The 17369-nt window shown below is 41.4% G+C and overlaps 1 protein-coding gene across 3 annotated transcripts in view; it reads left to right on the forward strand.

Moving 5' to 3' along the window:
- LOC110520075 (sodium channel protein type 2 subunit alpha) overlaps positions 1-17048 on the forward strand; it is a 54247-nt gene extending 37199 nt beyond the window's left edge. For all 3 annotated transcript variants that reach the window (XM_036974349.2, XM_090229732.1, XM_090229731.1), the window contains 7 exons: positions 721-843; positions 12020-12289; positions 12471-12524; positions 12663-12800; positions 12948-13052; positions 13164-13434; positions 13529-17048. In XM_036974349.2, the coding sequence (XP_036830244.2) occupies positions 721-843; positions 12020-12289; positions 12471-12524; positions 12663-12800; positions 12948-13052; positions 13164-13434; positions 13529-14730 (2163 nt within the window). In that variant the 3' untranslated portion in view covers positions 14731-17048. The remainder of the gene's footprint in view (positions 1-720; positions 844-12019; positions 12290-12470; positions 12525-12662; positions 12801-12947; positions 13053-13163; positions 13435-13528) is intronic.
- Positions 17049-17369: the final 321 nt, after the last annotated feature.

A 17369-nucleotide genomic window follows, 5' to 3' on the forward strand; every position in this document is an offset into this window, starting at 1 on the left:
TGAGATGTTCTTGCCATAATATGGACTTTTACCAAATAGGGCTATCTTCTGTATACCACCACTAACTTGTCACAACACCACTGATTGGCTCAAATGCATGAAGGAAAAAATTCCACAAACTTTTAACAAGGCACACCTTGTTGAGAGAATGCCAAGAGTGTGCAAAGCTGTCATCAAGGCAAAGGGTGGCTACTTTGAAGAATCTCAAATGTAAAATATATTTTGATTTGTTTAACACTTTTTTGGTTACTACAGGATACAGGATTCCAGATGTGCTATTTCATAGTTTTGATGTCTTCACTATTATTCTACAATGTAGAAAATAGTAAAAATAAAGAAACCCTTGAATGAGTGTCCAAACTTTTCACTGGTACTGTACGGGAAAAGATTATAGTGTCTTTTTCACCTCAACCGAAGTAGACTCTGGCTTTAGGACCACTTCAAAATATTTTATGAACTGAGAAATATAGACCGTTTATTTGAGTGCTCCAAAGGATTTTTCTGCTTAAGCCAAGTTCTTAGTGTCCAATACGATATCAAAATCAGCTTGTAATTGCAAAGACATTGTATTGTTGTTTCATTGTTGAAATGATACTGTAATGTAGTCAAGGCGAGACAGTGACCCATTTCCTGGTTTATATCTTTGAGACAGAGGCTCTGCCTCCGCTGAGTGTCAATCAGCTAGTCACGTGTCTCATGATGACATCATTCTGTTTACAGGTCTCTTTGGTCAGCCTTGTGGCCAACGCCCTGGGCTACGCTGAGCTGAGTGCCATCAAGTCCCTGAGGACGCTGCGAGCGCTGAGGCCCCTGAGAGCGTTGTCCCGCTTCGAGGGCATGAGGGTAAGAGTCACCAGACCTGGGGCCTCATTTATAACCATTGCGTAAATTTAACACTAAATATCTGCGTGCGCCATTTCTGAAAAGACTGCACTCACACAAAAATATTGAGATTTAGAAACACACAAGTTTCCTGTTATAAATCAGACCTGTCGTGAAACTGTGGACGTGTGAACCAGCATAACTCCGCCTGAAAAAATGCCCATAATTCATGGTTTTATGGTGACATTTTTTTGTATATTTGCTATATACATTAGAAGTATTGGAATTTGGCCAAGACAGTATCTAACAAAATAGCAATGCATGGCAACCTTGATCAAATGTTTTTGGAGGGGTTGGCAGAATATTTTGCTGTATCTCAAATCAAATCAAATCAAATTTTATTTGTCACATGCGTCGAATTCAACTGGTGTAGACCTTGATGCTTACATTCTAGACCTTAACCAACAATGCAGTTTTAAGAAAAATTTGTGTTAAAAATACATAAATAAAAAAAACAAATAAATAATTAAAGAGCAGCAGTAAAATAACAGTAGCGAGGCTATATACAGGGGACACCGGTACAGTGTCAATGTGCGGGAGCACCGGTTAGTCGAGATGTAGGTAGAGCTAAAGTGACTATGCATAGATAATAAACAGAGAGTAGCAGCAGCGTAAAAGAGGGGTGACGACGACAATTTAAATAGTCTGGGTAGCCATTTGATTAGCTGTTCAGGAGTCTTATGGCTTGGGGGTAGAAGCTGTTGAGAAGCCTTTTGGACCTAGACTTGGCACTCTGGTACCGCTTTCCATGCAGAAGCAGAGAGAACAGTCTATGACTAGGGTGGCTGGAGGTTATATGTACTTGTAGGTAGTTAAAGTGACTATGCATAGATAATAAACAGAGAGTAGCAGCAGCGTAAAAGAGGGGTGACGACGACAATTGAAATAGTCTGGGTAGCCATTTGATTAGCTGTTCAGGAGTCTTATGGCTTGTGGGTAGAAGCTGTTGAGAAGCCTTTTGGACCTAGACTTGGCACTCTGGTACCGCTTTCCGTGCAGAAGCAGAGAGAACAGTCTATGACTAGGGTGGCTGTAGTCTTTCACAATTTTTAGGGCCTTCCTCTGACACCGCCTGGTATAGAGGTCCTGAAAGGCAGGAAGCTTGGCCCCAGTGATGTACTGGGCCATACGATCTACCCTCTGTAGTGCCTTGAGGTCAGAGGCCGAGCAGTTGCCATACCAGGCAGTAATGCAACCAGTGCTCTCGATGGTGCAGCTATAGAACTTTTTCAGGATCTGAGGACCCATGCCAAATTTTTTCAGCCTCCTGAGGGGGAATAGGTTTTGTTGTGCTCTCTTCGCGACTGTCTTGGTGTGTTTGGACCATGATAGTTTGTTGGCGATGTGGACACCAAGGAACTTGAAGCTCTCAACCTACTCCACTACAGCCCAGGCGTGCTCAGTCCTCCTTTTCATGTAGTCCACAATCATCTCCTTTGTCTTGATCACGAAGAGGGAGAGGTTGTTAACCTGGCATCACACGGCCAGGTCTCTGACCTCCTCCCTATAGGCTGTTTCATCATTGTCGATGATCACGCCTTCCACTGTTGTTTCATCGGCAAACTTGATGATGGTGTTGAGTCGTGCCTGGCCATGCAGTCATCAGTGAACAGGGAGTACAGGAGGGGACTGAGCACGCACCCCTGAGGGGCCCCCGTGTTGAGGATCAGCATAGCGGATGTGTTGTTATCTACCCTTACCACCTGGGGGTGGCCCTTCAAGAAGTCCAGGATGCAGTTGCAGAGGGAGGAGTTTAGTCCCAGGGTCCTTAGCTTAGCTTTGAGGGCACTATGGTGTTGAACGCTGAGCTGTATTCCATGAATAGCATTCTCACATAGGTGTTCCTTTTGTCCAGGTGGGAAAGGGCAGTCTGGAGTGCAATAGAAATTGGGTCATCTGTGGATGTGTTGGGGTAGTATGCAAATTGGAGTGGGTTTAGGGTTTCTGGGATAATGGTGTTGATGTGAGACATGACCATTCTTTCAAAGCACTTCATGGCTACAGACGTGAGTGCTACGGGTTGGTAGTCATTTAGGCGGGTTACCTTAGTGTTCTTGGGCACACGGTCTGCTTGAAACATGTTGGTATTCAGTCAGGGACAGGTTGAAAATGTCAGTGAAGACATTTGCCAGTTGGTCTGCACATGCTCGGACTACACCTCCTGTTAACCCGTCTGGCCCTTTGGCCTTGTAAATGTTGACCTGTTTAAAGGTGTTTAAACGTGATCACACAGTCGTCCGAAACAGCTGATGCTCTCATGCATGCTTCAGTGTTGCTTGCCTTGAAGCGAGTATAGAAGTAATTTTGCTTGTCTGATAGGCTCATGTCACTGGGCAGCTCGTCGGCTGTGCTTACCTTTGTAGTCTGAAATAGTTTGCAAGCCCTTCCACATCCGACGAGCGTCGGAGCCGGTGTAGTACGATTCAATCTTTGTCCTGTATTGATGCTTTACCTGTTTGATGGTTCGTCGAAGGTTATAGCAGGATTTCTTATAAGTTTCTGGGTTAGAGTCCCCCTCTTTGAAAGCAGCAGCTCTACCCTTTTGCTCTGTACGGATGTTGCCTGTAATCCATGGCTTCTGGTTGGGGTATGCACATTACAGTCACTGTGGGGACGACGTCATCGATGCACTTATTGATGAAGCCAGTGACTGATGTGGTGTACTTCTCAATGCCATCGGAAGAATCCTGGAACATATTCCAGTCTGCGTCATCTGACCACTTCTTTATTGACTGAGTCACTGGTGCTTCCTATTTTAGTTTTAGCTTGTAAGCAGGAATCAGGAGGAGTAAAGGTGGTCTAGAGTTTTTTTCCCCTCTGGTTGCACATTTAACATGCTGGTAAAATGGATTTAAGTTTCCCTGCATTAATGTCCCCGGCCACTAGGAGCGCTGCCTCTGGATGTGCGTTTTCCTGATTGCTTATGGCCGTATACAGCTCATTGATTGGGGTCTTAGTGCAAGTATGGGTTTGTGGTGGTAAATAGACAGCTACGAAGAATATAGATTAAAACTCCCTTGCTAAATAGTGTGGTCTACAGCTTAGCATGAGATACTCTACCTTAGGTGAGTAAAACCTCAATACTTCCTTACTATTAGATTTCGTGCACCAGCTGTTGTTTAAAAATATACACAGAACGCCACACCTTGTCTTACCTGAGGCAGCTGTTCTATCTTGCTGATGCAGCGTAAAACCCACCAGCTGTATGTTATTCACGTCGTCGTTCAGCCACCACTCGGTGAAACATAAGATATTACAGTTTTTAATGTCCCGTTGGTAGGATATACGTGTTCGTAGTTCATCTATTTTGTTATCCAATGATTGTACGTTGGCTAATAGGACTGATAGTGAAGGCAGATTACACACTCGCTGTCGGATCCTTACAAGGCACCCCAACCTACGTCCCCGATATCTCTCTCTTTTTCCTGCGAATGACGGGGATGAGGGCCTAGTCTGGTGTCTGAAGGAAATTCTTTGTGTCCGACTTGTTAAAGAAAATGTGTTTTCCAGTACGTGGTGAGTAATCGCTGTCCTGATATCTAAATGCTCTTTTCGGTCATAAGAGACAGTGGCAGAAACATTATGTACAAAATAAGTTATAAAAAACACAGAAAAAGCACACACATTAGCAAAATTGGTTAGGAGACCGTAAAACAGTAGCTATCTCCTCCAGGGCGCCATTGTATCTAAACTTGTTATCAAGGCGAAAGGTAAGATCCAAATGCAGATACAGGAGTCAGATGGTTGGAGTCTTACAATGTTTATTAATCCAAAGGGGTAGGCAAGATATTGGTCATGGACAGGCAAAAAGATCAAAACCAGATCAGAGTCCAGGAGGTACAGAGTGGCAGACAGGCTCGTGTTCAAGGTAGGCAGATTAGTCAGGCAGGCGGGTACAAAGTCCAGAAACAGGCAAGGGTCAAAACCAGGAGGACTAGAAAAAGCAGAATGCAAAAAGCAAGAGAACTGTAAAACTGCTGGTTGACTTGGAAACATACAAGACGAACTGGCACAGAGAGACAGGAAAAACAGGGATAAATACACTGGGGAAAATAAGTGACACCTGGAGGGGGTGGAGACAATCACAAGGACAGGTGAAACAGATCCGGACGTGATACTTGTGTGAAAAACAAAAACATTGCACTTTGTTGTGTACTTGCAGATAGTTTGAATTCAATCATGATTGGCATTTACTTTTCCCCAAATCTAAATAGGCTATGCCGGCGAATTCTGAAACATTGTTTACTCTGAAAAAAATGAAAACTACAGTAGGCCTACTCACGTTGGTAGCTACACACTTCAATGCAAAATATCAACTGTCTTATCACCTGTAAAATTCTACTGTATGTAATAAACCGCTCTCCCTTTCAGATGCAAAAACTTGAAATTATAGTAGTCTATCTAATAGGCACATTCCTGCACAAAGCTACTACTCGGCTACTTTTGCCTTCTTGCAATATGTACACGTGGTTTAAAGTTTGCAGGAGGATAAGCACATTCTCACCTCAAGTTCAGTTGTAATAAATTCCAACTTTTGAGTGAAAACTGGTGCACGCATGTTTTGGGGCATATTTTGTGCGTACTCAATGTTTATAAAATGAGGCCCCAGAGCCCTCACTGTAGAAAAAAAGGACCCACAAATCTAGTTGTTTCAAATAAATATTATCAAGTAACTGGTTCCAAAGCATTTTTTTTTGTTTTCAACTTTTCGGTCAAAGTGTTACCTGAACTTAACAGTTTTAGTTGGCCCAAACGTAGCTCCAACGTGATAAAAACGTAGGCAAACATTCCGTCAACTTAAAATCATGTGTTTGCTCAATTTGTCTCACATCTTCATTCAACTACAAATGATTATTTTTAGGCATTTTAACTAAACAACGGCTGTGGAACTATTTACACATGCAGTGCGTTGAACCAACTTACATTGCACCTGTTCAGTTACACAATGATTAGTACTTAACATGTCCTCACCTGGAATTTGAACTCACAACCTCTTGGTTCATGACATTGCAATCATCCCGCTACACCACCATGACCTTGTCAAATAGCAGTTCACTTGACTATTCTCATCATCATTGATTTGATTTACTTATTTAAGCAATTTGAGTTTTTTCCATATACTTGTCTAACGTTGGTGGAGCATATTACTCTGTTTTAATGTTACTCCTTAATCACTATGATAAATGTGATAGTTTTTCTTGAGTGTACTTTTAACAGAGCTGAGATTTACTTTGCAAAGAATGCAAAGAATAACAATACAGGTTAAATCAGTTACTGACACAGACATGGTGGAATAGTAGGAAGATTGGCATGCTGTGACTCAAGAGGTAGTGCATTCAAATCCCAGGTGAGGGCATGTTGAACACAAATGACTGTATAAATGAACATGTATGTAATTTGGAAACAGATCTTCATTGTAAAGGGTTTAAACACTGTTTCCCATGCTTGTTCAATGAACCATGAACATGCACCTGTGGAACGGTCGTTAAGACACTAACAGCTTATAGACGGTAGGCAATTAAGATCACACGCTCATCTGCGTGAATGTGCTTTGAGTGGGACTCTGGAGCGGGATCGATTTGGAGGTGGAAGGTCCATCATGGTCTGTGGCAATGTGTCACAGCATCATCGGACTGAGCTTGTTGTCATTGCAGGCACTCTCAATGCTGTGCATTACAGGGAAGACATCCTCCTCCCTAATGTGGTACCCTTCCTGCAGGCTCATCCTGACATGACCCTCCAGCATGACAATGCCACCAGCCATACTGCTCGTGCTGTGCGGGATTTCCTACAAGACAGGAATGTCAGTTTTCTGGCATGGCCAGCGAAGAGCCCGGATCTCAATTCCTTTGATCACGTCTGGGACCTGTTGGACATTTACACATGTTAAGTTTGCTGAAAATAAACACAGTTGACAGTGAGAGGACGTTTATTTTTGCTGAGTTTACAAGAATGATCTCAAAGTCCATCAAATAAAAGTAAAAAATAAAATTGTACAAAATGAAAGTAAAAAGAGCAATTATACAGTACCAGTCAAAACCCTAATTCTAGGGTTTTTCTTTATGTTGACTATTTTCTACGTTGTAGAATAATAGCAGACATTAAAACTATGAAATAGCACATATGGAAACAGGTAGTAACCAAAAAAGTGTTAAACAATATATTTGAGTTTCCTCAAAGTAGCCTCCCTTTGCCTTGATGACAGCTTTGCATTCACTATAGTCATCTGGAATGCATTTCAATTAACAGGTGTGCCTTGTTAAAAGTTAATTGGTGGAATATATTTCATTGTTAATGCGTTTGAGCAAATCAGTTGTGTTGTGACGTGGTAGGGGTGGTATACAGAAGATAGCCCTATTTGGTAAAAGACCAAGTCCATATTATGGCAAGAACACCTCAAATAAGCAAAGCGAAATGACAGTCCATCATTACTTTACGACATGAAGGTCAGTAAATCTGGAAAATTTCAAGAAGTGCAGTCACAAAAACCGTCAAGTGCTATGATGAAACTGGCTCTCATGAGGACCGCCAGAGTTACCTCTGATGATGAGGATAAGTTTGTTAGAATTAACTGCACCTCAGATTGCAGCCCAAGTAGATGCTTCACATAGTTCAAGTAACAGACACATTTCAACAGCAACTGTTCAGAGAAGACTGTGTGAATCAGGCCTTCATGGTTGAATTGCTGCAAAGAAACCGCTACTACAGTAAAGGACACCAATAAGAAGAAGAGACTTGTTTTAGCCAAGAAAAACTAGCAATGAACATTAGAACGAGTGCAAATTTGAGATTTTTGGTTCCAACAGTCGTGTCTTTGTGAGACGCAGAGTAGGTGAACGGATGATCTACACATGTGTGGTTCCCACCGTGAAGCATGGAGGATGATGTGTGATGGTGTGGTGGTGCTTTGCAGGTGACATTGTCAGTGATTTATTTAAAATCCAAGGCACACTTAACCAGCACGGCTACCACAGCATTCTGCAGCGATACGCCATCCCATCTGGTTTGCGCTTAGTGGGACTATCATTTGTTTTTCAACATGACACCTCCAGGCTGTCACCTCTATTTGACCAAGGAAAGTAATTAATTGCTGCATCAGATGACCTGGCCTCCAGAATCACCTGACCTCAACCTAATTGACATGGTTTGAGATGAGTTGGATCTCAGAGTGAAGGAAAAGCAGCCAACAAGTGCTCAGCATATGTGGGAACTCCTTCAAGACTGTTGGGAAAGCATTCCTCATGAGGCTGGTTGAGAAAATGACAAGAGTGTGCAAAGCTGTCATCAAGGCAAAGGGTGGCTACTTTGTTGACTATAAAATATATTTTGATTTGTTTAACACTTTTTTGGTTACTACATGATTCCATATGTATTATTTCATTATTCTACAATGTAGAAAATAGTAAAAGTAAAGAAAAACCCTTGAATGAGTAGGTGTGTCCAAACTTTTGACTGGTATTGTATATAACCATATCATAAAAGCAACAATCAAAGTCTAGGAGGAAGGGTCTGCTTTAAAAGACTCAACAGTCTGAACAGCCCTGAGATTTTCAGAAAGTTCCAAAGGCGTGGTATGTGGGAGGAAAAGGCATGATCCTCCGTTGTTCCTAGCTGGGTCCTGGGTGCATGATGCAGTTTAGCGTGGCTTGAACGTAGGGTGCATGGAGGTTCATAGGGTGAGAGTATATCTGACAGGTTGGCAGGTCCGATGCCATTTAGGGCTTTGTAGACCAGGAGAAGAATTTTAAAGTCAATTATTTGAGGGACAGATAGCCAATGGAGGTCAGCAAGTATGGGTATGTATGCCATAATCTTTGCTGCACTGTTTTGAATGAGTTGTAATTTATTAATCGAGTTTGCAGGCAGGCCCCCAAGTACTGCATTCCCATAATCAATTCTGGAGAAAACTAATGCATTGATAAGCTTTTCTGCTTCAGAAGTGGTGAGAGAGGGTCTTAGGCGGAAGATGTTCGAAAGAATGATGTTTTACAGACGTGACTAATGTTTGCATTGAAGGAGAGCACAGGGTCAAATTTCACTCCCAGGTTGGTGATGACAGACACTGTGCTTTCTAAAGATCTGGCCGTGTGTGTGTGTGTGTGTGTGTGTGTGTGTGTGTGTGTGTGTGTGTGTGTGTGTGTGTGTGTGTGTGTGTGTGTGTGTGTGTGTGTGTGTGTGTGTGTGTGTGTGTGTGTGTGTGTGTGTATGTGTGTATGTGTGTGTGTGTGTGTGTGTGTGTGTGTGTGTGTGACTAGTTCCACAGCCTTTTTTGTGGTAAAATAATCATTTCTGGTTGAATGAACATATGAGACAAATTGATCAAACACATTTTCTCATGTTGGAGCTAAGTTTGGGCCAGCTAAAAATGTTAAATTCAGGTAATATTTTGACCAAATAGTTTAGTGAACAAAAGAAAGGCTGTAAAACTAGCTACTTAATAATAATTGGTTGAAACAACTAGATTATTTTTTACAGTGCTGTTGCCTCATAGTGCATATCATCACAGCCAGAGGCACATATTTAGAGAGTTATGCCAACTTTTAGAATTTAGATTTGTTTTCTAATTCTAAACATTCAGTTACATAGAATTATTTAAATATTCCCCATGAAACATTCATGGGTAACTAACAGGTTTTGGCTAGATGGGATACAGCTTTAGTCAGAATTGACTTTTTGTAGCATTGGCCCGCATTGGCACAATTCTCCAAGTACTCTACATGGCTCTAATGACAGCCTCTTATCAACGTGACATCAGCTCCCTGCAAGGATACAGAGCTCTGTAGTAAAACTAAGGCCCACAGCAACCCAATAGCTGAACAAAAATATAAACACAACATGGAAAAATGTAAAAGATTCTACAGAGTTACAGTTTTTATAAGGAATCAGTCTATTGAAATACATCTATGCGGTCCTAATCTATGGATTTCACATGACTGGAAATACAGATATGCGGCCCTAATCTATGGGTTTCACATGACTGGAAATACAGATATGCGGCCCTAATCTATGGGTTTCACATGACTGGAAATACAGATATGCGGCCCTAATCTATGGATTTCACATGACTGGAAATACAGATATGCCTCTGTTTGTCACAGATAACCTTTTTTTTTAAAGGTAGGGACGTGGATCAGAAAACCAGTCAGTATCTGGTGTGACCACCATTTTCCTCATGTAGCACGACACATCTCCTTCGATCAGGCCTTTGATTGTGGCCTGTGGAATGTTCTCCCACTCCTCTTTAACGGCTGTGCAAAGTTGCTGGATATTGGCGGGAACTGGAACACACCGTTGTACACGTCGAACCAGAGCATCCCAAACGTGCTCAATGGGTGACATGTCTGGTGAGTATGCAGGCCACGGAAGAACTGGGATATTTTCAGCTTCCATGAATTGTGTATAGATCCTTGCGACATGGGGCTGTGCATTATCATACTGAAACATGAGGTGATGGAGGCAAATAAATGGCACGACAATGGGCCTCAGGACCTTGTCAAGGTATCTTTGTGCATTCAAATTGTCATCGATCAAAAGCAATTGTGTTCGTTGTCCGTTGCTAATGCCTGAACATACCATAACCCCACCGCCCCCAACGGGGACTCTGTTCACAATGTCAGCAAACTGATCTCCCGCATAACACCATACACACTGTCTGTCATCTGTGAAGAGTACACTTCTACAATTTGCAAGTGGCCATCGAAGGTGAGCATCTGCCCACTGAAGTCGGTTACGATGTCGAACTGCAGTCAGGTCAAGACCCTGGTGAGGACGACGAACACGCAGATGAGCTTGCCTGAGATGGTTTCTGACAGTTTGTGCAGAAATTCTTCAGTTGTGCAAACCCACAATTTCATCAGCTGGTCTCAAACAATCCAGCAGGTGAAGAAGCATTTCGGGGATATTTTATTTCAGCTCATGAAACACGAGACCAACACTTTACATGTTGCATTTATATTTTTGTTCAGTGTATATTTAGAGATACCTTTCCTCTTCTAGTCCTCCTTTTCCACCTACATGTGTTTTCAGGATGTTATAACACAAGAGTTTCCATCAGTCCCACTGGCAGGTCACATGCACTCATCAAAGGATGTCAGCGTTACTGGAAAATAATCAATAAGACATGTGGAAATGGCATTAACTGGACTTCAGTTAATTAAACTACATGAAAACATTCTTAAGTCTTGGAGGCTACAGTACTCTCACAGCAACATACTCTAGCCAGGGTTTTGGATGTCATATGTGCGGGAAGGGTGTCGACTGGTATAACCAACATAGTCCTTATCGATCAAATGCCAGTGCTGTGACGACGGTCTCTCCTCACGTGGTTGTCACTGAATTATCCCATCTGCATGACTTGACTTCTCATTGCTTCACTGGCTCTCTATTTATGCACTTTGAAACTGTACTGTGTTTGAATGTTGCTTGCTGCTGGGTACTGCTTTTAACATGAACAATTTCTTCATTTTTTTGTGTTTGTGCTTTTCATTTACAGTTAACAAATTATGTGACTTCATCCTGCCTCTACAAGGTTTTTTCTGTTTCCTTTTTTCACACTGCAGCCTAATTGTAAATTACAACAAACAAGTCAACACACCATCACAGTCTCTCCTTCACAAAAACATTTCCCCCTTGTCCTTTCCTTTCCTTTTTCCCTTGTTGTTGTCATGGTCGTTGATAAGCTGTGGTGTTAGTGACACTCGTGTTGAGCTTTACGCTAGCATTTAAACACTTTGTGTTTTCCTATTTCCACCGTCACCAATCAAAGTCAACATGTAGCCTACAGTACAGATGTAGGATCTTAACATGAGCCAGTTTGCTACGGCAGTAAAATAATCATGCATCAACTTGGAATGGGAATGATTATTCTGATTATAATGAATGGACATTTTTGTAGGGATGGGATACATTTTTCGTAAGGGAAAATCAGGTCTGAAATTTCAAAGTGGGAATTACAAACTTCAGAAGCCTTTTTAATACCCCAAAAGTTTTACATTTCCTGCTATGCAGGAAAGTTATCCTGCAACGGGGTGATTAAGATCCTACATTTGTATATATTGTCAGTGCTGAAAATGATCATTATCCAATGCAATATTGTCTCTGGTTCGATATCTGAGACTGTCTGTGTGAATCCTTGCAGGTGGTCATCAACGCTCTGCTTGGAGCCATCCCCTCCATCTTCAATGTGCTGCTGGTGTGCCTCATCTTCTGGCTCATCTTCAGCATCATGGGTGTCAACCTGTTTGCAGGGAAATACTACCATTGTATCAACATGACCACGAGTGAGCGCTTCGAAGTCAGAGACGTGGCAAACAAGACAGAATGTTTGGCTTTGAAAGGTACCCACTGGAAGAATGTCAAGATCAACTTTGATAACGTGGGAGCAGGCTATCTGGCACTGTTACAAGTGGTGAGTGGCTCTCCATTCACCTTTCACCGGAAATATTTTGTTGACATTTTCGAAAGATAACGGGACCCATGTCAAACGTTTTGTAGCAATTTCGTGTGGGCAGACAAGTTGTGCGAGGGCAATGTCCTTCGGAACAAGTGTCTTAACTATTAGGTAGTAAATTCCTTCATTTCTCTCTAAGGCTACATTCAAAGGCTGGATGGATATCATGTATGCAGCTGTGGACTCTCGCAATGTAAGTGTTTTCAGTAATTCCTTTCACAAGGTATTTTAGACTAATGGTGGTTTGTGTTTGCACATTGTCTATTTTTATATGATAATATTTTGGTTTTATGATGTTCATGTATGGCAATACTACGCTATTCTATTACAGTTGGATGATCAACCCGACTACGAAGTGAATCTGTACATGTATCTGTACTTTGTGGTATTCATCATATTTGGATCCTTCTTCACACTCAACCTCTTCATTGGTGTCATTATAGACAACTTCAATCAGCAAAAGAAAAAGATAAGTATTTTTTTAAAAGTTGTATGCAATGATACATGCATCCATTTTCTCTGATTTAACGTAATGAGGATTCTTCCCTCCAACAATGGGCAACTAAATGTGTGTAAGAGCTGCAGGAATGTAACTAGGCTTGTCTTGCCTCTTTACTTTGGAGGTCAAGACATCTTCATGACAGAGGAACAGAAGAAATACTACAATGCTATGAAGAAGCTCGGCTCAAAGAAACCCCAAAAGCCTATCCCTAGGCCAGTGGTAAGGTCATACTGTACCACGATGTTTCTCAACAAAGACATTCCTCAATTCATGAACCTCGATTTCCACATCCTGGTGTCTCAAAATGCTTCTTTCTTATGTTTCCTCCAGAACAAGTTTCAAGGATTTGTTTTTGATTTCATTACAAAGCAAGCCTTCGACATTGTCATCATGATTCTTATATGCCTTAATATGGTCACCATGATGGTGGAGACGGATGACCAGGCAGATGACATTCGTAAAATTCTCTACAAGATCAACCTGGTGTTTATTGTCATGTTCACCGGAGAGTGTATTCTGAAGATGATCTCACTCCGACAATACTACTTTACCATTGGTTGGAATGTATTTGACTTTATCGTTGTTATCCTGTCGATAATTGGTAAGATTTTTCACCTATTGTTCATAATTGTAATACTGCAAAGTGATATTATGCTTTGGAGATTATTATGTGTAATTATTTTCTGTCCTTTCAGGTATGTTTCTCTCGGAACTGATAGAGAAGTACTTGGTTTCACCAACCTTATTCAGAGTCATTCGACTGGCCCGAATTGGCCGTATCCTTCGCCTCATCAAGAGTGCCAAGGGAATCCGTACACTCTTGTTTGCGTTGATGATGTCACTTCCTGCATTGTTCAACATTGGTCTTCTGCTCTTCTTAGTGATGTTTATCTATGCAATCTTTGGCATGTCCAACTTTGCATACGTCAAGAAGGAGTCTGGGATTGACGACATGTTCAACTTTGAGACGTTCGGCAACAGCATGATCTGCCTGTTCCAGATCACCACGTCAGGAGGCTGGGATGTCCTGCTGGCCCCCATCCTCAACAAGGGAGAGCCAGACTGCGACAGCCGGAAAGAGCACCCAGGAAGCACGTACAAGGGGGGAGACTGTGGAAACCCCTCTGTGGCCATTATCTTCTTTGTGAGCTACATAATCATATGTTTCCTTGTTGTGGTCAACATGTACATTGCTGTCATCTTAGAGAACTTCAGTGTGGCCACTGAGGAGAGCGCTGAGCCCCTGAGCGAGGATGACTTTGAGATGTTCTACGAGGTCTGGGAGAAGTTTGATGCGCGGGCCACCCAGTTCATGGAGTATGACAAGCTGTCAGACTTTGCTGACGCCCTAGACCCCCCGCTACGCATCTCTAAGCCCAACAAGATCCAGTTGAGCTCAATGGATTTACCCATGGTGAGTGGGGAGCGCATCCACTGCCTGGACATCCTGTTTGCCTTCACCAAACGTGTCCTGGGCGAGGGCGAAGGCTTGGACATCCTCCGGGGTCAAATGGAGGAGCGCTTTATGGCCTCCAATCCTTCCAAGGTGTCCTACGAACCAATCACCACCACACTGCGCCGCAAGCTAGAGGACATGTCTGCCCTGGTCATCCAGAGAGCTTTCAGACGATATCTTCTCAAGCGTATTGTTAAGCGGGCCTCTGCCATGTACAAGGAGAAGATACAAAGTGGAGGCACGCTCCTTGATAAAGAGGTTCTCGTCATAGACAAATTTCCCGAGATCTCTACTTCAAACAGAACTGACATGACACCATCCACAGCTTCTCCCCCATCATATGACAGTGTCACAAAACCTGAAAAAAACAAATATGAAAAAGACAAGAGAAAGAAGGAGGTGAAGGAGAAAAAAAAGTACATGGATGTTGGGAAGATTTAGCATAGATTTCATTCTGCTACAAATTGTTTACAGCCTTTGAAGGTGACCAATGCGTCAAGTGAACCCCTTCTTTGGTGTGAATATCTATGCCAAACTGACAATGCTTACTTGAGTCTAGATGTAAGGTTGGTGCCTAACATGAGGTAGTGACTCAACCTCTTAGGCTGTAAGGTGACCAGTTGTTTGGATGTTCATTTCTGTGGGGACTAAAACAAATGTTTGCCAGCTTTATAGGGACAGGTAAAACATGTTGTGTGTTGTTCCAATCAGAAACATTTAGTTATACTGTAACTTCTCTTGCAGCTAGTACTTCCAGGGTTGCTTCCAGTCTCTTGCATTATAACTGCCATATGATTTACTAACTTAGTTTTCTGACAGAATCTTGTTTTTAAAACTCATAGGTTGATTGTGTGACTATTTTTGTAAACATATGTTTTACTGTAAAACGAGGGGTTTCATGTATTGCTTTAAAAAGGTAGTCGTGTTCACTTTAAATGTTCATACAACTTGACTAGTCGAGTGTGATCAAACACACATCCTTGTGGGGTGCAGGGCCGAAAGAAGTTGGCATAAAATAAATTTGGGGCCCGCACACTCATAAACCGTTTTAAAATGAAGGTACATGGTGGAGCTTATGCATGTGCGGGCTCTGTTTCGAGCATAAGACATGACTACTCATGACAACCATTATTGCTGCAGTGCAGTTAGGGGGATTGCTGCAGTTCAATCGACATGTAGACCTGCATGAATGCTTACCCATTGTTACCCATTGTTACCCATTGTTACCCACAGTGTTGTGTTACGCACCCTCACCAAAATGAGCTTGCTCTCTCCGTGATGTCTGAGGGGCTGATACTTTGATGAACCTGTATCATTATGTTACTCTCACTATTACAAATCAACAGGAAAGATTTCTCCTGAGCATACAGTCCAAATACCATTACCAACGACCGTTGCCTATAATCAGTTTTCCGAACAATAACACGCTCTAGAAAAACATAGTTTTCCTCCTTTCATTCATCAGAAACCACAGTACAATGCAGAATACATTAATCTTTAGTGCTGGCTCACAGAGTTGATACACATAGTATTCGTAGTCCAGCTCTTCTGTCCAGCTTGAACCACAATGGCCTCAAAGTCTATACTGTTTTTTCTCTTCACAGTGGTGAATGATAAAATGAACGTCCTCTGCACAGTATAGTTGTGACCATCAGGTGTAAATCGCCTCAAATAATCTCCAAGCCTCATCTGACAGGTGAAACACTGTATTCTGTGTCATATATGCTCACTTAAGAGGCATTCCAAAAGCACGTATCTTGTGTACTCTGTGGTTTTGGTACTGAAACATCATTAGTAAGTGCTATAAAACTTGCAATTTACCAAATCTAAATTGCTTTGAGTTTACCTTTCCTACCCACTTCCCAAATCATTTTCCATCATTATTGATGTATCTGTATGTACATATTCTATAATATATGAAATATACAAATATATTTGATATATTATGTGATGTTTCATGTATAATGGAATATATGAAGTTGTTAATGTTATTTAATACATATATCTATTATATTCTGCATTCTCTGCTCTATATGGCAGACAGGCCAGAGTACGAAGCATCCAGTTGAGGCCGTGGGAAGATTTTGTAGTTAGATTACACTCAATGTCTATATAAATATTGTAATATAATCATTTTTTCTTTGTACTTTACAACTGTTTTGTAAATAGTTTGCTATACAATATGGCCGCACTGTCTGCGCTATAGCCACTTTAGTTATTTAAGCTTCACCTCACCCTTTCATTTGGAAACGCCTCGTGATCTAGTGAAGGGGAAATTCTCATTTGGATTCTTTCATCTTTTATTTTGTGTCATTTATAAACTGTGGTCACAGTTTACCTCACATGCTTTATCATAATAAATATCTAAGATGGAACGTCAGGTTCAGAGCATTCTGAATATGATCGTCTCAAGGCTAGTGTGACAGCACACGTCTTCGATTGTTTCCTACATTTGTTTACATAGTTATCCAATTCCTCAGGATGTTACTTTTGTCAGCTGTTCCCTTTGTATAAAGTGTCACAAGTGTCTGTAATTAGAATGTTTAAAAGTATGTTATGAAGAGCATATGTTGCATGTAATAAAAACATTCCTAATATGTATATACTATACATGTATACACAATGAATGTTTTGATTACGTAACATTTAATAGATCACATCTTGATATGCATTATGCTTGTAGTGTATGAGTAAACTGCATGCAAGATATAACCCATCTCATTGAAAAGCCAAAAGAATAAAGAATACATGTACCTCAGGTATGTCTGTAAAATATGAATTTATTCCATCACACGTGTTTGACTATTCATTTGCGACATTGCAATCCATACAGTACATCAACATACTCTATAAATACATTGTTATCCAAGTTTTGCATGCTTAACAAATGTTTGCAAATCAGTGGCCAGTGAGTTAAATGGATTCATCTAAGGTCCCTTTTTTTCCATGTCAGCAAACACTTTTTATTTGATCATGTGACCTGACCAGTGAAAATGTGTGGCCCCAATTATAAGATGTTTTAATGGACTAAAGGTGGATTATTAATTTAATACATAAACTACTACAAATCAATCATGTTA

The sequence above is a fragment of the Oncorhynchus mykiss genome, chromosome 3 (assembly GCF_057628025.1).
Source record: "Oncorhynchus mykiss isolate SJ-2025 chromosome 3, ASM5762802v1, whole genome shotgun sequence".
Taxonomy (NCBI): domain Eukaryota; kingdom Metazoa; phylum Chordata; class Actinopteri; order Salmoniformes; family Salmonidae; genus Oncorhynchus; species Oncorhynchus mykiss.